This window comes from Neophocaena asiaeorientalis, unplaced genomic scaffold (assembly GCF_003031525.2).
Source record: "Neophocaena asiaeorientalis asiaeorientalis breed wild unplaced genomic scaffold, Neophocaena_asiaeorientalis_V1.1 scaffold124, whole genome shotgun sequence".
In the NCBI taxonomy this organism is placed as follows: Eukaryota; Metazoa; Chordata; class Mammalia; order Artiodactyla; family Phocoenidae; genus Neophocaena; species Neophocaena asiaeorientalis.
In genome coordinates this window covers 11,869,819-11,893,125 of record NW_020174135.1, presented here as the reverse complement: position 1 = coordinate 11,893,125, position 23,307 = coordinate 11,869,819, and the positions used below count along the sequence as shown (strand labels likewise).

Genomic DNA, 23,307 nt, shown 5'->3' with positions numbered 1-23,307 from the left:
AAGAGGCATGAGTAAGGGCCTGGGCAGAAGTGGGCGGGACGGAGGGAGGGCAGGCTGGGCGTGGTCACAGTGGGCGTGGCCCCGGTCGGCATTCAAGTGAGCAAGCAGCGTGCTTCTGCCCCACATCAAGGTCCTACCGCATCTGGTTTTGCTTTTCCCTGGCCGTGCGAGCGCTGTAACTTCAGGTAAGCAAAGTGCAGGTAGCAAGGTGGAGATTTCTCTCTTTCTGGCAAGTCTTAAAAGAAAATAGTTCTTTGAGATGGTGAACACAGTGGACAGAATGGCTTATTTTCAAGAGTAGGCTGTCAGCTTCAGTACGGCCATCAACCCCTACATGGGCAGCATTTCCAGCGCCCAGTCCTTTGGGAACCAGGCATGCCGTGTAGGGAGCAAAATTACTTAAAAGTACAAGGTAAGAGCATGAAGAAACAGCGTGGCCGGGAGGTTTTGGTGTTGAGAGGGCCCAACAGTGACTCGCAGAGGAGAAATTATTTCCGAGGACGTTTCCAGCCCTACCTTGGAACTCAGAATGAGTTTTGCGGTGCTAGTTTCAGAAAGGGTGTGGTGCCCCAAACCTGAAGAAAGTGGAGACGCACAGGAGTGTCCGGCTCACCTTCTTGGGTTGGCACTGTGGGCTGAGATTCAGACTGCGGAACTGCTGTTCTTTTTGGCGTTTTAAAGCATCCAGTGGGTGTCCGTTTACTTGTAACTGCGTTCTTCCAGGCAGGAAGTGTTCTCCCTCCCTATTCCTAGGCTTCAGGATACTTGAAGCAAATTACAGATTTCAAATGTGTGTTCCTGGACGACTTTCCGAATAGGTTGGCCCATAGTTTCTTCCTCATAGAAGCTACTGTTTTGATGGCTTTCTTTAAGCGTGTCACCCTAAAGAGCAATTTACCAGGCCAGGCTGATCTGCAGGCTCGTGACCAGATGAGGCTCAGATTCCCAGGGCTGAGGGGTCTTACACGTCGTTCGGCTCCCCATTTTGTGGGAGATGGGGGGAGGCTCACGGAGGAGAAGTGGCGTCCAAAGTTCCCTGGCTTACATGGGGCAGGATGAAGCGGAATCCAAGTCTTCACACTCACGGCTCCTGGACTTTTCCAGGTCACCATGAATTTTCTTAACAGCTTTGTCACCCCTACATTACCGAAGAGGTTTTGAATAGAACTGGGTGCGTCAAAACCTCAGTCCCCACCAATATACGCAGGTGTTTGATGGGTTCCTGGGTGGGTGGAGAGATGGAAGCTTGTCTGAAGAAAGGATTCTCTGTGTGAGTCAGTGGGTTTACATCTTTGCTTCTTAGCACCTGAATTCTGTCACTTCAGTCCCTCTGGGTTGTGGGTTGACTTTGAAGGTACGAAGTCTCAGCAATCTTGGTGGTCCTGGCGTGGTGAGTCTGGCCCTGATTTACTGTTTTAGGCAGCGGTGGGGTGGCTCAGTGGTCAAGATCAGGCTTCTAACCAGATGGGAGCAGGTATGATGGCTCAGAATATCTGAGCAAAGCAGAGGCTCCCCTGCCATTGGAAATTGAGCAGTTGACCTTATTACTAAGAGCCACATTGTCCTTTCCCGCTGAAAAAGCACTTTTCATGTACATTTACTCGTTTCTTCACCTCATTAACCCTCATGCTATTCCTTCACATGGCAGAAGCTGCAGGATCTCCTATTGTCTTAATCTGCCTCTGACATTTTTCCTTGTGAGGTGAGAAAGTGAACAGCACAGACTGTGTTTTTAGACATTCCATTGTAGTTGTGGTAATAGGCAAATGTATTGCCTAAGGATTGTTTCCACCAAATGGTCTACAGATGAAAAGTTTGGGGAATATTGGCTTGGATGCATTAAAAATGTTAGAAATCTTGATGCAGGGGCCAGCGAGCCCCTGTGAGTCGAGAGAATTGACCTCCCTACGCCTCCACCCACCCCAGTGCACATGTCTGCATTCATCTGGGGTCTGCCTGCTGTCTCTGAGCTAGCAGTTCTCTCTGGCACACATTTCTGCATGGCTAACTCCTCCTTATTCTTTAGGATGCGCCCGTAGTGCAACTTATTTGATGTCACTGTCTCTGAGGAAAGCTCACTGAGATTTCTGCTATGAGTGCACTGTCTCCCCTAAGGGCTGCATGATAACTTGTGCCCCCATCAAAACATCCATCACACCTACAGCACATATCAAGCCACTAGGTGACAGCTCCTCGGAGAGGGAAACCATGCTATGTTCACTTTTGATTTGTTAATGTCTAGATCAGGTGCCTGACATGCATTATTAGGTACTCAGTTAATACTTATTAAATTAAAGCAATATAAGATTGATAGTTGACAACACAAAGAGTGGAAAGAGAACATGAGTTTCTGCCAGTTGGAAAATCAGGAAAAAAAAGTTTTGTGTTGATTTAAAAAAAAGAAAACATGTAAGAAAGAAAGAGAAGAAAACATGTAAGGTATCTTGGTATCTCTAAAGGGGTAATCCAGGACACGTAGGATTTTTGGAACTCTATAAAGTCTCCTGAGAGAACAAATGTCAGCAAAGACACAATTACCAAGAAGGAAGGTGATAGGTGTGGTCAGGAACTACCAGGCTGGAACATAGAAGGGTGAGTGCCAGGTCTGGTGTGACCACTCTCACTCCCCGCCTGGATGGCCTGGGAGAATCACTTCATCTCTGTGTGCCTCCCTTTCCACATCTGTAAACTGAAGAGATGGGCCATCCAAGGTCTTGACCCCCTTTAAAGGTGTATGGCTTTAGCATGTATTGCAAACAATAAAAACAAAACAGGCAACTTTACAATTAAACTCTTACAACTTCTTGTTGTCTGTTGCATTTCTTTGTTGTTTATTACTACTTAAACTTTCATTTCACGTTTCCCTGATTAAAAGTGGCTTTTAAACATTTAAATCAATAAAAGATGTGGTGTTTTCTATGTTGATGCTGTAAATTAAATTCTCCTTACTTGCTCTAATCATTAGAAGGTTTTCATGAAAGTGAAAGAAGTTATCTCTGTAACAATGGAATAATACAATGGAAAGAATCTGCCGCGATTTTAACTCCCTGAACAGGTCATTAGATGTGAAATTTACTACACAGGAATTGCTAATCTCTACTCTTGTACCCATAATTTTTATAGCATTCGCTCGTGCAAAATGGTCTGCATGGGAACCTGACCCATTTTCCTGGGTGTGTATTGCTAAAGTTGGTGAGATTTGTTTAAATGCTTCATCTTGCACCACAGTGAGGGGGCAATTGGCTGTGGCCAAAATCATCCCTTGAACTATCTCAGACCAAATCAGCTTTACAGTGTTTTTAGGTCACTTGCCACTAATCACCAAGGAACTGATTAGATTTACCAGGCAATATTTGATCGATTACTTAGTTGGTGATCATTTGCCCCCACAGACACCTCAGATGTTGGGTGTGCCCTGATTTACATTCTCCAACAGGGACTGAATCTAAGCCTTGAATTGCAACAAAGTGTTAATTATATTGTATAATTAACTGTACTTAAAGCCACCATGATCTTGTATTCACATAGAGCCATTTAGATGAAACAAATTGCCAAATGTTATAATGAATGAATGAATAATACTTCAGTGGAACAAAATGGCATTACCTTACACTTTGATCCACTTCTAGGATCCACTTTTAGGTGTCTGCCATCAAACTCCCTCAGCAGATTACTGCAAGGCCTTAAAAACACAAAAGACACCAAACTTCAAAGTCTGTTATAAATGATGCAAAATTATTCTAATTTCTCCTCCTGGGTGGTTGGAAATATGGGCTGGGAAGAACTACTTGGGCTTGATAAAACATAATTGGTACGTTTTCATACTATCATTGGTGTGGTCAAGCCTTGAGTTGTTGAAGCTTTGAGAAGTTCGCAGGGGTTTGGGTTTAGGTTTCTCTATTTGGTGAAGAAATACCTCATTTAGGCTTTTCTATTTGGTAGAGAAATAACTCCTATTGAATTTTAGTCATAGATGAACTCAGCTTTATCAGTGTTAAACTTGCTGCCGGAGAAAGCCAGACTTCTTGTCCTGAAAGTCTGTTTGGGATTCCCCAAACGTTTTAGGAAGTTTCTTTTAACTTCCCTGTGGTGGGCACATGCTTCTGTTTCTGCCTCATTGCCCTCTGTGTTCCTCATGCTCGTCTGCTTCCCCCGAGAGCTCACTGTCATCTCATGGCCCCCACCTCTCCCCAGATGAGAGAGCATAAGGTAGTAGGCCTTGAAGAACTGTAAGATGCCTGCCCTGACTTCAGGTTACCTTACTGTAGGTGCGTAATGAGAACACTGAGTTCACTTAGCTGTACTTTTTGGACCAAGGAGGAAGCAGTCACTGGAGATGACCAGTGACCACGAACAGGTCAACAAAACTTTTTTTTTTTTTTTTGCTGATGAGCTTGTTTTTACAGATTCCAAGATATAGTATAATCTTTTTGATTCCATCCTACACACAAGCCACCTGTCCCGTAAAAGGGAGAATTCCAAAGAACTATTTGAAGATCAAGGGCCCATTCCTTGATCTTATTCTCACGTCTTTGCATTTTGAATTTCTGTTCAGGTATAAGGTGCGAAATTGAGATCCTATTCATGCATTTGACTTTAACACATCCTTGAGTCCCGATTGAGGGAAGCCCTCTGTCTTGAGTGGTGATGCTTTGTCCAACACCGGGGAGCACATCCTGCCTGACGACCTTCAGTGTCATGTCTTCTAGGGGTAATGAGAGCGAGAGATCTCAGTCAAGACCAGAGGATCGCTGCTGCCATTTCCACTTCACCCGGCTCCGCTTCATTTTTAGATGAAGCTGCCCTCTCTTTCCTTTAACTCCCATGTTACTTGTTCCACTGTCCACATGGCATGGCATTCTGCTTATACATATCTGCCCAAAGAGATGGAAAACTCAGAGGAAGGGAGGGGGTACTCAGGTGATCCTTATAATACTTTTCGTAGTGTCTTCCACATAGTAGATAATGTACTAACAGCAAAAACAATCATAGCTATTATTTATTAAATATTGCTATGTGCCGGGTGCCCTGCTAAGGCATTACTTACTTTATTAATCTTGTAGGGCTGCTGCAACAAAGTACCACAAATTGGGTGGCTTAAAACAGTGGAGATTTATACTCCCACAGTTCTGGAGACCAGAATTCTGAAATTAAGGTGCTGTCAGGCCCTTGCTCTCTTGGCAAGCCCCAGGGGAGAATCTGTTCCGTGCCTTTCTCCTGCCTCTGGTGTTGCCAGTGAACCTCGGTGTGCTTGGCATTGCTCCAATAATCTCTACCTCTGTCGCCTTATGGTGTTCTCCCTTGTGTCTCACGTCATCTTCCCTCTGCACGACTGTCTTTGTGTCTTTTCCCCTGTTCGTAAACGGACACCAGTCTTATTGGGTTAGGGCCACCCTGATGACCTCTACTTGATTCAATCTGCAAAGATCCTATTTCCAAATAAGGTCACATTCACAGTTACCCAGAGGTGGGACTTCAACCTACCTTTTGGGCGGGGTGGGGAGGGGGGACACAATGCAGCCCATAACACTTACGAAATATTAACTTGAATCACACAAAACTGCTGTGATTTGACTATTTTTGATACAAAAAACTCAATTTTGTATGCTTTAACCTAAATCCTAATGGAAACAATATGGATAAATAAAACCAACTGATTTTGATCAGTGCTGTCCATTGTTCTGACCACGTGCAGAGGCCATCGTAGCCAAGTGGGCTCCGATTTGGAGATTCCGGGCAGAGCTGTACACACAGAGGACCTCACATGTTGGGTGTTCAGATCTTAGGACATTTGTGCAGGAGTTTCTTTACCACTGGCTTTTAAATTTGCATTTACTGAAAGTTCCTTCCTTCCTCTCTTCTACCCAAGACCATGAGTTTGTTTGACTAGAATTCTTATTGCGTTGGCGAAATGCAGTTGAGAACACTTTAAAGGTGATTTAGAAATAACCTCACTCTCGTTCTTTGTTCTAGGCCCACAATGGATGCCCTGAGACTGGCAAATTCGGCTTTTGCCGTTGACCTGTTCAAACAACTGTGTGAAAAGGAGCCAGCGGGCAATGTCCTCTTCTCTCCGATCTGTCTCTCCACCTCTCTGTCACTTGCTCAACTGGGTGCCAGAGGTGACACAGCAAACGAAATCGGACGGGTAAGCCCCATGCCTTGTTTCTGCTTTGAGTGGAAGCAGAGTTATAAGATCACACAGGTGGTGCCTGGGGAAAAAGGAATGAGGCTCTGTGGTCGGAATTGCTCAGGAACGAGAGTTTTGACATTTCCAGCACTCTCTTAATCTATTTTTAAATGTGAAAGCTCATTTATGTGTCCTGCAACCCATGTTTAGAACAGGCACTGTTGTTGTGGAGAACGCGGGGATCTGCTAGGCAATCACAAGTTTTCCGCTAACAAGTGGCCTTTGGCAAGTCACCTGACGTCTTTCTACCCGTTATATTGTAAGCATCAGTCAGGATGATGTTTGTTAAATGTTCCACTGCAGATAACCTGACCAGAAAGAGTGTAAATCTACACCCTCCTGTCTTATGCACGAAATTTATTTACAGCATCACCCTTTATATTAAAATGCAGCCTGAACTATATTCTACTCTATAATATGTTCTACCCTATTGGATAGATAGAATATATCCATGTTTATTTCAATACAGAAATAATGTTTGAAATTATCTACCTTTAAGTAACATGGATAAATAAGAAGATGGATTGTGCTTACTTACGCTTTAGAATACTCCCTGGGATTTGAATATCCCATTTGAGAAGAATGGACTAAGATGATGTTTTACACACACACACACACACACGCATGCACACATATATAGGAGTATGTATATATGTATGTGTACACATATAAATAAAAAATTTTTAAGAATTTCCTTTTGGCTATGGCTGAGTATCTCTGTAAAGTTCTTAGACCTTCAAATGAGATGATTTTCTATACTGTTACCTTTTAAGTCCTTATTTACTTTTATTATTAAAAAAATTGAGGTATAATTGACATGTAACATTATATTAGTTTCAGGTGTACAGTATAATGATGAATATTTGTATATTTTGCAAAATGATCACCACAGTAAGTCTACTTAATGTCTGTCACCATACACAGTTACAAAAAACATTTTTTTTTATGATGAGAACTTTTAAGGTCTACTCTCTTAGCAACTTTCAAAGATACAGGATTAGTAATTATAGTCACTATGCTGTACATTATATCCCCATGACTTATTTTATAACTGGAACTTTGTACCTTTTGACCTCCTTCCCATTTCGAGCAGCTCAGCCTCTTACCCGCTACCCCCCAATCCTTGCCATTTACCTTTAGACAATAAGTGAAAACCCTTCTAATTCCATTCCGTTATTATTCTTCCATTGATCATTCTAGTTCAACAGAATCTCTCTTTTCATGAGCTCATAAGCATTTAAAAAGGGAACATCTTTTATCTATAAATCCCCAGAAAATATGACCCACAAAATGTTATTTGTGTCAGGATGGCAAATTTACGCTTGAAACTGAGTGGAACTTGAAAAGGAAACTTCCTTTGTGGGAAGAGAAGCTGTACCTTTTCGTCCGTCCTCCTCTTTCAACTCCACCCCACAATCCCTACCCCATCTCTCATTCCTCATTTCTCATCTCCCATTAGAGAAGAAATAGAAAAGAGGACTTCCTGGTAGTGGGTCTGTTCCTCAGTAATAATAATAAAGGTCTTTTCAGTACATGCAATTGTTTCCCCACAGTGGTTACTTGGGTTCTTTAATTTTCTGGTCTTTTTGCCTGTCATTAGGCATGAGGGTTACGTACAGCCTTGGACCAGCCAGTTTGACCCTGCAATACGGAGGCTGTGTGACTTGTTGGTGCAATGTGCCCATTTAGTGATCACCTGAGGTGTGGCATCAGGGCATGGTTCTTATGAGTTAGGAGAAAATCACCTTATCCTGACATCATGTTTTGGGCACCATGGAGCAGAGGAGATGCTGAGCTATTGGTTGAAACAAAAGAAAAGTTAGGAAAAAAATAAAAGGATTTAGGTCTTACAGAAGATAGCTTTTTTTTTATTTATTTATTTTTGGCCGCGTTGGGTCTTCGTTGCTGCGCACTGGCTTTCTCTGGTTGCAGAGAGCGGGGCTACTCTTCGTCGTGGTGCGCGGGCTTCTCATGGCGGTGGCTTCTCTTGTTGCGGAGCACGGGCTCTAGGCGCACAGGCTTCAGTAGTTGTGGCACACAGGCTCTAGAGCGCAGGCTCAGTAGTTGTGGCACACGGGCTTAGTTGCTCCGCGGCATGTGGGATCTTCCCGGACCAGGGCTCGAACCCGAGTCCCCTGCATTGGCAGGCGGATTCTTAACCACTGCGCCACCAGGGAAGCCCAGCATCCTAGTTTTAAGTGGCTTAGAATATTACTATAAGAATACTTATTAACATTTTGAATCCATACGATATTTTAGGTGTCTTAACATATAATATCTGTAATCCTCATAGCATGTCAGAAGAGTAGGTGTTCTCAGTTCATTTTACAGAGGAGAAAGTACAGTTCTGAAGAGTTGGGCAAGATGACATTTCTAGTAGGTACAGGGTGGGATTCAAAGGCTACCTAACTGTAGCCCATCGATGGCATGGCAGCTGCCTACCATAAATGACGTATCAGCCCATTTGGCGCTTGTTAGAGCAACTAAAGGGACTGGATAGGCTCTGGCTAAGGACACCTCTATCCTGGAATCTGATACCTGCCTAATGATTGTCTCTTGGTATTAATTTCTCTCTTCTTATCTCAAAATTGGATAGAAATTATAACCCAGCTTCCTTCTTTTCCAAGTTTGGAAAAGAGCATGGAGGCATCACTTGGAAGAAAGGGCGAAATTTCCTTATAGTTAAATCAAGAGAAGTGTATCTTTGTAGCAGTGTTTCTCAACTTGGGACAATTTGCCCCTCCCTTCCCTCACCCCTCTCCCGGACATTGGACAATGTCTGGATACATTTTTGTTGTCACAAATGGAAGAAGGAGTGCTACTGACACCTAGTAGGTCAGTGATACCCAGGACAGCGCCCGCCCCCGCCGGTCCCCGAACATAGAATTATCCAGTCTGAACTGTCAACAGTGCTAAGGTTGAGAAGCCTTGCTTCTGGGAACAATAGAGCCAGGAGATACTCAGGACCAACCCGAGGAGGTTGACCATGACCATGTGTCCACCACAGTGGGAAGAGGCAGTGCTTCACAGATAATGGATTTTTTTCTCCTCACAGGTCCTTCATTTTGAAAATGTCAAAGACGTGCCCTTTGGATTTCAAACAGTAACATCGGATGTCAACAAACTTAGTTCCTTTTATTCCCTGAAACTAATCAAACGGCTCTACGTAGACAAATCTCTGAATCTTTCCACGGTAAGTGGTTCAGAGCAATTAGCAAGATTCAACTGTTTATCAGGGGTGACATGTTCTCATGGTTAGACCAACAACTTTTTGTTAGTGAAAATCATTCCTAAGATGCTCATTTATGATTTATTTAAAATAAATTAGTCCTAATGGAGAGGTTGAATCTAGAGGGAATCAGTTGCAGGCACATATTTTAACTTAAAATATAAAGAAGCTGTGAGTTTCCTGTAAAACACCCACAGATCCCACCCTTCCTCTTAGCTTCCTTACTGAGAGAAATGGAGAATGGGATTATTACTCTCTAATAAATGTGCCTCTATAGATGCAAGACAGCTTGTGATTTAAACATCTTTGTTCTTAAACAGCAGCGCATAGAGCCTGGGACAACATTTTAAGTTCTTTACCTTATTTTTTCATGCACACAATGTTCTCCTGATGTTTCTCAAAATCAGTGAGAAAAATCATAACTGTATGAATTAAAAGTTTTCATCGGGCTTCCCTGGTGGCGCAGTGGTTGAGAGTCCGCCTGCCGATGCAGGGGACATGGGTTCGTGGCCCGGTCCGGGAAGATCCCACGTGCCGCGGAGTGGCTGGGCCTGTGAGCCATGGCTGCTGAGCCTGCGCGTCCAGAGCCTGTGCTCCGCAACGGGAGAGGCCACAACAGTGAGAGGCCCGCGTACTGCAAAAAAAAAAAAAAAAAGTTTTCATCGGTCATAAACTGGTTTTGTTTGTTTTATGAGGCTGTTCAGGTGGGTATCTATACAAGGTAGAGGTGGTAATTTCAGCTATTTCTTGAAGGAAGCATATAAAGAACACATATATATTTTTAAATTTGATCCAGAGTATATCATAATACTTTTAAAAATATGTATTTGAAACACATAGCCAACATCCTCGGCTGCATAGTGGTCATTCTCTACTGTAGTAATAACGACTTGATTCAATTTGTGTCTGGATGGTCAGAATTTCAAGCTTTCCAAATCTAAAAGGTAGACTGCCAGTTAAATATTTTGCCATAGTTTTACTACTTTCTGCAATAGGTATTTGTTTTCCTGGTGGGGATCTTTTGAGGACATAGGTCATTAGATGTTGTTGTGAGTTTATTCTTACTGCTTAAAGACACATATACACAGCCATTCTTCTTCCAACAATCACCTGGGGAATTAAAGAAATACTGAGATGTGGGTTGGGGCCTGGGCATGGAAAGAATTTAAAAACTCCCTAGGTGGTCCTTAGTGATGCTTAACGCATTTTGTTGCTGGCAGTGAAGATAGTGGAGGCCCTTCATCTTGCTGAGTCTCTGGAATGTTCTTAGCTCTGTCAGTAAATGGTAACACTCAGTCCCAAGGTTGGGTTGCAATGAACAGAATCAAATTGGGCAAGCCTGTAGTTGTTCTGAAAAAAGTCCAAGGAGTCCTGTGCTTAGGAAGTGAAGTGACGTGACATTTAATCAAGCTGTGTTTAGTTTGGTTGACCTTCCACTCAACATTTTGAATTATTTCAAACCGAGAGTTGCAAGGAATTTTTTAAAAGGCTGATTCCATTGTTCCTGTTGGTTGTATATCATCTATAATTTTACTAGTAACAGTACAAAGAAGTGTGGTCTGAGGAGGGCCACCTGTATCAGAACTACCTGGGTGTTAGAAGTGCAAATTCCTGGCCTTGGTTCACTAGAATCAAGATCACCAGGGACCGGATTTAGGGTTTTCCGGTTTTTTTTTTTTTAATGCCTTTTCTTTTTTAAAAAATTTATTTATTTAATTTATTTCTTTTGGTTGCGTTGGGTCTTCGTTGCTGCGCACGGGCTTTCTCTAGTTGCGGCGAGCGGGGGCTACTCTTCGTTGCGGTGCATGGGCTTCTCATTGCGGTGGCTTCTATTGTTGTGGAACGCGGGCTCTAGGCACGCGGGCTTCAGCAGTTGTGGCATGCAGGCTCAGTAGTTGTGGCTCGCGGGCTCTTGAGCACAAGCTCAGTAGTTGTGGCCCACGGGCTTATTTGCTCCGAGGCATGTGTGATCTTCCTGGACCAGGGTTCGAACCCGTGTCCCCTGCATTGGCAGGCAGATTCTTAACCACTGTGCCACCAGGGAAGTCCCGGGTTTTGCATTTTTAACAAGCATTATAATGAGAAGAACTGCTCTGTTCCTTACGGCACTGTGTTTCAAACTTTAACATGCAGATGAATCACCTGGGAATCTTGTTAAAAATTCAGGTTCTGATTCTGGGGTGGGGCTTGAGATTCTGCATTTTAACAAGGTCCCAGGTGATGCTGCAGGTCTTGGTTCTCGGACCACACTTTGAGTAGCAAGCATCTTTAGAATATTTATTTATTTCAGTGGGGATAAGATTTTTCTTCTCATAGAGTTCTCTTTTCTGTACATTTCTTCCATTCTAAGACATACATATATAAATTTACATTTTATCTGTATGTACATTTTAATGTTTCTGAAATTGGAATTCATATTATAATTGTTGTGTGCATGTAGCATAATGTTTCTTTTCTCCCCCAAAACTGATGCTAAATTGATGGAGGCATTTAACAATTGATATTGTCTTAGAATTGAACAAATGAAAGAATACAAAGAAAATTCATTGATTTTTTTTCATAAGGTTTCAATTTATATAGTGTTACAGATTTTGAAGGAGTATCCACGTAATAGAGATTTAAAAGTCCTTGTGCTAGAATTGTGTACCAACATAATGGTTTAACTACAGACTTTAAGGACTTCGTGATTTTATGAACTGGATGTTTTTCAGGAGTTCATCAGCTCTACCAAGAGACCCTATGCAAATGAAATGGAGACTGTTGATTTCAAAGATAAATTGGAAGAAACAAAAGGTCAGATCAACAACTCAGTTAAGGAACTCACAGATGGCAAGTATCCTTTACTTATTCTGCTATAAATCACTAAGTAAACAGACCATATCGTCTCATGAATCTGATAAGTACAAGGCTGCACATCTGGAGGATTCCTTGATGGTTTCGGTATACAAGCTAAATTCTTGTCCATCAAGCCATTTCAACCACGTGGATTTCTGGATATCATCAGTTGGCAGAAATTCTGAGTACTTCAGGTTTAGTCTGCTAAAATGGGCTGCCACATGCCCTTCTGGAGGCTTGGATGTGCCCCCAACAAAGTAAGGCTCTGGGCCAGTTCCAAGGCTGGTTTTTCAATCTGGAAGTGAAGGGCTTGGACTATAACTTGATGATCCCTGAGGCCACTTTTGGCTCAAAAATTCTACAAGTTTGTCAAGGAAAAAAAGGCAAAAGGTCTTAGATAATCAAATACACATGTAGAAAAAACAGAACAAAACAAACCATGGTGGAAGCTTGTCCCGGGTCTCACAACCCTCCTTACCCTTGGCCCTCTGATAGCCCCTGGGGCCCGGGGTCTCTTCTGCAGCTTCCACCTGGTCCTGCCTCTTGCTCGGGCTTCCCTCAGGCCTCTCCCTTTCCTGACTCCTCCCTCCATTAAAATTCTCTGTGAGTTGTGCTCCTTGCTGGAAAGGAATTGGAGCTAAGATGAGCTTGGGTGCAAATCAGTGTTGACATCCCCTTTCCCAGGGGACATATTTGTACAGTTTTTGTATAGGGAGGTAGCTATTGGGACAAATGAATTTTCTTTGGCTTCATATGTAAAGAAAAATCTGGTCTAACTAATACCAGGTTAGGCAATTTAAAAATGTATATGTGAAAGGCAGCTCCCATTTAAATTGCTGTGTGACGGTTTTGCTTTTTTTAAAATTTCTTTTTTGGCCGCCCACATGGCATGCGGGATCTTATTTCCCTGACCAGGGATGGAACCTGTGCCCCCTGCAGTGGAAGCTCGGAGTCTTAACCACTGGACTGCCAGGGAAGCCCCCCAGTTTTGCTTTTAAAATTGTTAACGAATTGCATTTTCTCTCCAAGGGACTCTGTTTAAAAATCTTCATAAATTTGAGTTTTTTACTGGAGAACGTAGTTTAGTGAAAAGACTTCTCTGAATTTGAAACCAGAAGCTCGAGGTTGAAGTTAACCAGCACTTACTAGCTCCCCACTTCTTCAGTCATGCTATTACATATTGGACCCATCATATAGCACTGGCAGGACAGGTTACATCGTTTGTGGGTCCCAGTGCAAAATGAAAACACAGGGCCCTTTATATTAAAAACCACATTAAGAATTTTAAGATGGCGACAGCAGAGCATGAAACAGTGCAGGGCCCTTCACACCTAGTCACAGGCCCAGGAAGTGGGCCTGAGCAGTGTTGTGAAGATCTGAGAGATTAGGTAAATGAAATATCCTTAGCCAAAAAGTCAATGCTCTTCAAAGGCGAGGACTTCATTTTATTAAGGGCTTATCACCACCTGTTTTGGCTGTTGGGGATTTGACACTATGGTCATTACAATTGTTATGGAGCTTATGGTGGTAATTACAGCTGACCAGGATGCAAACAAAGCAGTGTGATTTGGGGAGGGGGCAGTGAGCTGCGGGTAAAGCGGGGAGCACTGACCTGGCTTCAGACGTGCTTGGCAGCTGAGTGAACCAGGAAAGCCACTTGGCCTCTCTGAGTCTCAGTGTCCTCAACTGTGAGATGGGGATAATGACCTTTGCCCTACAGGATCATCATAGGGAAGTGAGATAAGACACGTGACCATTCGGAGCACAGGGCCCGGTGGAAAGTAAGCTTTCTTGCATTTTCCTTCCCGAGCACAGGCTCTGGAGTCACAAAGACCTGGCTTTGAATCCTGAATTCACCCTTGCTCGTGCATCATCTTGGGCGAGGGACTTAACATGGAGTCTCAGCTTCCTCGTCTGTAAAGTGGGGAGCAATGCACGATACCGTGCCTGTGCATGGCTAGCACATTGCCTCAGACCGAATGGGGACTCCACAGTGGTAGCTTGTGCATTTCTTCTTGCTCCTCTTGCGTCTTTTCCCCCCTCCCTTCTCCCCCTCACTCTCCTCCCTAGGTCTCTTTGGAAAGTCTGGTTGAGGCAAGATGCAAGGAGATAAAGGGGTCCTTCTTAAATGAGATGGTCTGGGCTACCAGGCCGTACGTGGCGCGGCTCTAGCCAGGGTTAAATGCCCTGTCAGTGGATTCACATGGGGACATCAGGGGTGCTTTGCAAGCATAACCCCGTGCAATTTTGTGGTTTCCTACCATTGTTTGCAGGCCGCTTTGAGAACATTTTAGCTGACAACAGTGTAACAGACCAGACTCAAATCCTTGTGGTTAATGCTGCCTACTTTGTTGGGAAGTGGATGAAGAAATTTCCTGAATCAGAAACCAAAGAATGTCCTTTCAGAATCAATAAGGTATGTGGGCTGCGTGTTGCAGTCAGAGGATCCCAACTATAGATCTGAAAAGTTATAGCAACACAAGGGACCCTAGGAATTCACTCCAATGAGGAAAATTAAGGCACAGGAGGCAGTGGGCTTTTCCTTAGACAACAGCGGGGAGGGGCAGGGGCTGTTTAAGTGTAGGAAAAGAACCATAAGAGAGAGACTCTCACCCTTTTTCCAGAATGTCCTCAGGGTCTGATCTGAGTGAGAGTTTATAGAGCTTCTAACACAGTGGGTAAAGCTAAATCACCAACCGGAAAATAACTACAGATGTTTGGGACCATTAGTAAGAAAGGAAAAGAAAAGAAACAAACCAAATCCCAACATTAGAGGCCTTTGGATCATCACGAAACATTGACCATTTGGGAATCTCGTTCCAGGTTAATGAGCTCCTCTGTGATCTCATTTCTCACCTGTTAATAGTGAAGTAAATGGTTCTGATATTTTAATTTAAAAGATGCTTTGCAAGGGCTTCCCTGGTGGCGTAGTGGTTGAGAGTCCGCCTGCCGAGGCAGGGGACACGGGTTCGTGCCCCGGTCCGGGAAGATCCCACGTGCCGCGGAGCGGTTGGGCCCGTGAGCCATGGCCGCTGAGCCTGCGCGTCCGGAGCCTGTGCTCCGCAACGGGAGAGGCTGCAACAGTGAGAGGCCCGCGTACCACAGAATAAATAAATAAATAAATAAAAGATGCTTTGAGGTACTCATTGGCTGTGAAGGAAAAAGCATAGCTTACTTGTCTGCAGTGCTGGGACTCATTATGGGGAAGAATTACAATGGAAACCTGTATCGCAGGGAAGTCTCATGAATACTACTGAGTGAATAATGAAGCCACATCCCATGCCAAAAATAATTCATATAAATAGGTAAAGTGCCTCCTCTATAAATGAAACCAAAGCACTGAGACTGGAAAACTGACCCATTTCATTAGAGGACCTAGGATACCCCAGGTATCTATATGATGGTGTGATTTGGTCTCATTTGATGAGATCTGGCTTGTGTCAAGAATGCAGACTCAGAACTGTGCGTCAGTCAGCACAATCTCGGAAGGAAGCTTATTTACCCTGTAACTCTTATGCATCAATTCTAATTTTCAGGTCTCTCCCAGCACTTAGAGTACTTAGCATTAATCACTTTTGTTTTTGCCAAATATTATCATTGTACTTTCTTAGGGCTAGAACCCAGGAAGAAAAGACCTTCAAGATACAGTCTATACCTGAATTAACTGGACTGGTTCCCATGACTTTTTGTTTGTACTTACAGCATTTGCATTCATAGTCCACACCCTCCCCTCCCAAATCCCCTGCTCCAGCTGTATTTTCCACACTGAAATCAAATTATTTATTTACTTTTCTGGATCTCTTACTAGTGCATGGACTTTTAAGGGCAGGGATAATGTTTTGCCCATCTCAGTTTCTATAATTCCTGGCCCAGTCCCTGACACATTAGTAGGTGCTCAGCAAATGTTCGTTGAAAGAATGACCGATCTGGAAGGATCAGTTTGATTAAACAGCCAATAGCAAACAAAACCTTTTTGGCTTTTGGGACTGCCATGGGTTCCTGTGCAAGATCCATGGGCCGTTTTCCCTGGGAGAGGACGATAATCACTGAGTGTGCTCCTTACCTACTCGAAACCTCCATGGTCCTAGGGAGGGAGCCAGGTCCCCCTCTACTTGCTGTTCCTCCATTTGGCTTCCCAGATTACAGTGGTCTACTCATTACTGCCTGCCAGGGCCAAGACTGACCCTGCACACAGGGCTCTGTCTCAGACACCAGGCACCAAACAATTACTTCTTTAGACTCTGTATTTTTCACCTATGGGTCCCTGAGTTTTAAACACGGCTTTTTGACTTTCTTAGTGTTGCCTTTTATTTGGAGCTAAAGTTGAACATGACTGTACCTAGCCTCTGCTGTGAGCGGGGACCAAGTGTTGGCCCCAGTGACCCTCACACCGAGTGTCCCCTCCAGAGTGGTTAGGGTTGGCTCTCCTCCCTGGGAAGGGCTGGCAAAGGGGCCGTGAGAATGTTTAAGTGAAACCTGAAGCATGGTGCTTCTCATACCGGCTGCAGGGCTAGCCCAGAACATCATCAGAACCAGGTAACAGTGAGTGAGTTCACCATGGACTTTTGTGCCGACCACCCTCAGATTTGTGGCTTTTACATTTAAGAAAATGTTAATGGGTGTCTTTTATAAAGGGAGGAAGAATGTGTGCAATTCCTTTATTCTTGTTGTTAAATCATAAAGCTAGGTCATATCACGTCCTGGAGACTCAGACTCTAGGAAGAGAATTAATAAGGATTTTAAATGCCATTGATCTCTCAGCGGTTCACCAAACAAAAAAATAAAACACTATTCAAGGCTGCGTGGGGATATACCCTGCTTTTGAATGCAGGCGCTATTACTTTTCCTTTGTTTCCTTTGAATTGCTTTTGTCAGCTCCTGAACTTTTGGGGTGATGTTACTAAATCTTTTCTCGTGTCCTTTGGTGTCTCTTTTAAGGGTTAGACTAAATTGATGAAGTTATATTATTAAAAGTTTAGTACAGGGCTTCCCTGGTGGCGCAGTGGTTACGAATCCGCCTGCCAATGCAGGGGACATGGGTTCGAACCCTGGTCCGGGAAGATCCCACATGCCACGGAGCAACTAAGCCTGTGCTCCACAACTACTGAGCCTGAGCTCTAGAGCGTGCAAGCCACAACTACTGAAGCCCGTGTGCCTAGAGCCCGTGCTCTGCAACAAGAGAAGCCACCGCAGTGAGAAGCCCACACACCGCAATGAGGAGTAGACCCCGCTTGCCACAACTAGAGAAAGCCTGCTCGCAGCAACAAAGACCCAACGTGGCCAAAAAGAAAATAAATTAAAAAAGAAAAGTTGAGTACAGTACCTATCCTGACAAAGGTGGACACACACACTCATGTGCGTGAACACACACACACACACACACAAACACACACACACACTGTATTGGATATTTTCTGGGATGGTCATTACTTAGTCCTGTTTTCAGAAGATACATCTTAATTTATGTTTTAGAAAATGGGATTATTGTATCCATAGTCAGTGCTGATAAATGAAATAGATGACCGTTTTTGGTGGTCACAGCTTCTGTGAATTCAGAAACTATTAGTACTCTAACCTGATGGAGATTTTTAGACAAATCTATACTTCTTTGAGGGAAATACGTGGAAGAATTACCAGTTAATTTCAAAAGTAGTATGTTTATTTTAAAATCATAATTTTGTTTCTGGTTATACATAGAGTCAAAGTCTTCAATTATTTATCAACCAAATATTTAGTGAGCAATTACTATGTGCTGGGACATACCAAGAAAATAAGACATGGTTTCTGCTTTGACTGTAGTCTAGTTGGGGTGGGGGTGTCACATACATACATTTTCTAACATTGTGACAAGTGTTAAAATAGAGGTATGTACAAAAAATAAAATAAGTCTAGCTTTGCTGGAAAATAGTGCTGGGTAACACTATTACCATTCGAAGATCCCACATTAAAGCTTTACTGTAATATTATTCCTGCAGACCTGATACGATGTTTGAAATTTCCCTCCAAAGAGGTTCGGTTAACAGGCAAATATCCCATGGGAGGTATAAACCAAGACAATAAATTGCACTAAATTACTATCAGTCTTTTACTCCTTAGTATGAATTAATTTTTCTTCAGAAAATGAGTCACCTCTGTAGCACAGATACAAGGTCAGATATTAATGGGGACACAGAGGAGAAGAAAAGTCCTGGGATGCTGCCTGGGGAGAAAGGCCTGAGTGATAGGAGCCGGAAGAGACTTAGAGATAATTTTGTTTGTTATCATTCTTAATTTTTAAAATCATGAAATATTGCAAGCATACAGAAAATTATAGAGAATAGTATAACAAACACCAATGTACCAACAACCACCTTTGTAAAATCTTTATATTTTACCTTATTTCAGATATTTTAAAGAAAAAATTTAGCAAGAATTGCACTGTCCTGTGTAGCCCCACCACCCCTCCATCTCCCTGCTTCCTCTCCAGAGGGAACCATCATTCTGAAATTTCCAATTCCCTCATTCCACTGACAAGGAAACTGAGGCCCAGAGAGGTTAAGTGACTTGCTGAAGGTCGCAGCGTATGTTTATGTCACATTTGAGACTAAAACCAAGGTTCTTCTCTCTAATCAGATCAGAGCAGGAAGAGAGGACCGAGGGCAGGATGACTAAAACCGAAGGCAGATGGAGAACAAAACAAGCATGGTTTTGTTCTGCTATACGTTAACTTTTCCATATTAGGCATTGTATAAGGAAAAGCTACATAAATGGACATGTGGGTTTGCACTGGAATTTACTTTCAAGTGAGCTCTACCAGGAATGGTTTAAAGATCTTGTAATTACAGGCATCTATAAAGGCTAAGTTAAAATTTGCCTGTATTTCCAGTCATCCTGTCTTATTTTTAATGTTTTATATATGCAAATACAGTATTATATTATGGATAGATCCTGTAATTACAAAGCACATGGATAACTTTTCAAAGGAAGTCATAAACTCTTGACAGGACAGTCTCTGATGGTGTGGATTACCTGCCTGCCTCTTTAAGCCATAATGACGTGGAACTATATCAGGAACGAATTTATGAGTATGTGTGTGTATAGCTGTGTGTGTATAGAGGGGTGTGTGGGCATGTGTGAGAAGAACAAGCAGAGCAAATTTCTTCTCCTTTTTTAGACGGACACCAAACCAGTGCAAATGATGAACCTGGAGGCCACGTTCTGTATGGGCCACGTCGACGGTATCAACTGTAAGCTCATAGAGCTTCCCTTTCAAAACAAGCACCTCAGCATGCTCGTCCTACTCCCCAAGGATGTGGAGCACGGGTCCACGGGCCTGGAACAGGTGAGGAGGGAGGCGGGCGTCCAGCCCGCAGGCGCAGCGGAGCCAAGGAGAGGCTCGGGCGGTGCTTGTGGGGCTGCGGCAGCCTTGCCTTAACGATTCACTTGCTCAATGGTCTCTAAGGGTTTCACGGTTCTTTGGGGACCTTTCTCCTCAATGTTAGAACAGTTAATATTTATTTGGTACTTATAACGTGCCAGTAAGTAAGTCAAGGTAGCATCATTCTCTGTTGCACATGTATTTCTCCTCTAGCCAGTGGGGAGGCTGGAAGGGCAAGGAGCAATTTAAGATTTGCTCAGTGAAGAATTTTATGTCTAAATCATTTTATGTGTCATTGCATATCTCTCACTTTAAAAATAGCCAACTGAAATAGATGCATTCTTCACCTATGATCTTAAAGGATGATCCTAGACAGTTCAAATTCTCATTTTAAAAAGAGTAACTTTAGCTTTAATTTGAGTTATGAAATTTGATACCATGTCTAGGGCACGAATATTCTAGATTTCCTAGTAGAGAAATCAAGACAAGCATTCAATAAATATTATGCATAAAAACTTCTCTAGTTTTACATTTATTTCACTATTATCCATGCAACATCATAATCCGTGCATTCATTTCTATAGAGCTACTCTATAGTTAAAAGAAATGCCCTCATAAATTTCAGAACAGAGGGACCATTGTTGTGGAGTGAGTGGAGGAGAACAATGCTAGGTAGCTGGGTAGACCATTTTTATTTTTAATTAATTTTTATTGGAGTATAGTTGATTTACAATGTTTTGTTCACTTCTGCTGTACAGCAAAGTGAATCAGTTATACATATAGATATACCCACTCTTTTTTAGATTCTTTTCCCATATAGGTCATTACAGAGGATTGAGTAGAGTTCCCTGTGCTATATAGTACGTTCTTATTAGTTATCTATTATATATATAGTAGTGTGTATATGTCAATCCCAATCTCCCAATGTATCCCTCCACCTGATTCCCTGCTTTCCCCCTTGGCAACCGTAAGTTTGTTTTCTACATCTGTGACTCTATTTCTGTTTTGTATATAAGTTCATTTGTACCATTTTTTTTAGATTCCACATATAAGTGATACCATATGATATTTATCTTTCTCTGACTTACTTTACTCAGTATGTCAATCTCCACGTCCGTCCATGTTGCTGCAAGTGGCATTATTTCATTCTTTTTTATGGCTGAGTAATATTCTGTTGTATATATGTACCACATCTTCTTTATCCATTCTTCTACTGATGGACATTTAGGTTGCTTCCATGTCCTGGCTATTGTAAATAGTGCTGCTATGAACGTTGGGGTGCATGTATCTTTTTTGAATTATGGTTTTCTCTGGATATATGCCTAGGAGTGGGATTGTTGGGTCATATGGTAGCTCTGTATGGGTGGACCATTTTTAAGAGAACCTAGTCACACACCAAAACTGCAGGGCTGATTCCATCTTTGATGAACCATCTGTACTGCTTCCAAATAGGGCTCACCATGCCATTTTATGTTTTTAATCAAGGAGGATCTTTTACAATTGGAAATAAAGAAAAACAATTTCCTCTCCTTTTTGTCCTTCAGGTTGAAAAACAACTCAACTCAGAGACGCTATTGCAGTGGACCAATCCCAGTGCCATGGCCAATGCTAAAGTCAAAGTCTCCATTCCAAAATTTAAGATGGAAAAGATGATTGATCCCAAGGCTAGTCTGGAAAACCTAGGGCTGAAAAACATCTTTAATGAGAATGCATCTGATTTCTCTGGAATGTCAGAGACCAAGGGAGTGGCCCTCTCAAATGTCATTCACAGAGTGTGCTTAGAAATAACTGAAGAAGGCGGGGATTCCATAGAGGTGCCAGGATCACGAATCCTGCAGCACAAGGATGAATTCAATGCCGACCACCCCTTTATTTACATCATCAGGCACAACAAAACTCGAAACATCATTTTCTTTGGCAAGTTCTGTTCTCCTTAAGTGGCAGAGCCCAGGTTAAGTCCCACCCGACTTCTCTGTAAACTCTGCAGCCGAGAATGGTTTTCTAAATACAATAAATTGTTAATATTGCTGGATCAGGAAGCTGCTCGTATTCACACCAATAGCCTTTCTTCCAATTTTTTTTTTGTTGTTGTTCTTTCCCTCCCACCCCCTTAAAAGACGATACTTTTAATGAAAAGGAATCACCTTAGAGAAAAAATTTGTATTCATCATTTGTCAAACTATCTAGGGTTTTTGGCAGGAATACAGTCTTTCACAAAGAAAATGCATATAAGGAGGATCTGGAGAGGATTTTATTACCAAAGCTTAGCCTTCCATCACTGGGATACAGAATGTTCTAGACATTTCCTTTTTCCTGAAAGACTGAAGAAACTGGTACATGGGCTTTGCAAAACTTTCCTGGAGCCAATGAAACTTGGACATACGTTCAAGCTACTGTACGTCCACAGCGCCTTACATTAAACCCTGCGGAACAAATATTTCCTTCAAATTCTGATTTTTGGAGATTTTAGAAAGATAATATGTTGCACATACTGTATGTTATGGATCTCCATTGATAGAGGCTGGAGCAGAACCCTATAAATCAACACCTTAATATTTCTGCCACAAAATGTAGGCTATCCGCACAAAATAAAGACTCCAGGTAGCCCATAAGTATCAGGTTTTGCTGCCAAATCAGTGTGCCACCTACTTATGAGAAAACTTTCTTTTCAGAACTTTTTGAAATTTTGGAGTGTTGGACCTGTAGTAACCAAAGGGCAGCACCTCAAGGGGAAGCTCAGATCTTATTAAGGATTCACTTTCACTGTTGATAGAACCCCTACCTGGTTGTTGGGTTGGTGAGAGACCACCGGCAGGGAATTCTAACCGACTCACAGGCTGGTGGATGTCTGACCACCAGGGCTTAAATGCACAGGGACTTTCACAGCAGACAATAAAAGAATTTTACGAGTGTTGAAGGGACTCGTCTCTCTGTGTACTGTGATAGTGGGAAAGGGGGAGGAACTTCACGCTGCTAGGAAACGTGACTAAAGCTACTGATATGCTCGCACTGCTGTGACTTGTGTTTTTCCAAAGCCTATGGGTTTAGTTACTGTAGACAGCTAGCTGGGAACCTACAACAGTTGCAGTTTTTCAAGATGTTTCTGAGAAGTTATTTATGTCACCAGTTCACGTGTTAATTCACTACAGAAACAGGACGGTGTGGAAGATTGGGATCTGGTGACAGCACCCCCCTCTTTCTCCTCTGGCTTTGTTGTAAATAGGTTCAACTTTCTTCTTACTCCGAAGGTTCAATATTGAATTTCTTTTATGCTGTTGACAATAAAATATTATTGAATTACAATGACTTGCTTTTTTCCATGAAGTTAGGTTCACCATTTTGAAATAGAACCAAGCCCTCCATTGACAAAATGCTTTGGGGACGGGGATTGATGTCGAATAAAAAGGAATAAGAATAATGACTGCCCCTATTTCCTGGTCTTCCCTCCTGCCCACCAGCTCTTGCTTCCTCCTTCCAGCCCCTTTCATCCTGGGGAGGGAAGGACCAGGGAAGTGGTAGAATGACTCCCAGAGACATAAAAGTGTATCATGAAAGCAGAGGCCTTGTAGGAGGCCACAGAACTTTTCTCCAGCCTTTCCCACTTTGGGCCCTACCTCAAAATGTAATTTTATCAAGTTAAGCTGTATATGCCTAAAATGTTTTCTTTTCTTATTAAGTACTTTTTTTTGGTCAATG

At 42.7% G+C, this 23,307-nt stretch overlaps 1 protein-coding gene across 1 annotated transcript; it reads left to right on the top strand.

Moving 5' to 3' along the window:
- Positions 1-142: 142 nt before the first annotated feature.
- SERPINB5 (serpin family B member 5) lies at positions 143-22,831 on the top strand. Its single transcript, XM_024754898.1, has 7 exons — positions 143-185; positions 5,974-6,148; positions 9,246-9,383; positions 12,131-12,248; positions 14,528-14,670; positions 19,408-19,575; positions 21,156-22,831. Exons 2-7 carry the CDS (start codon positions 5,981-5,983, stop codon positions 21,546-21,548), a joined length of 1,128 nt encoding a protein of 375 aa, XP_024610666.1. The 5' UTR covers positions 143-185; positions 5,974-5,980; the 3' UTR covers positions 21,549-22,831.
- The last annotated feature ends 476 nt before the right edge of the window (positions 22,832-23,307 follow it).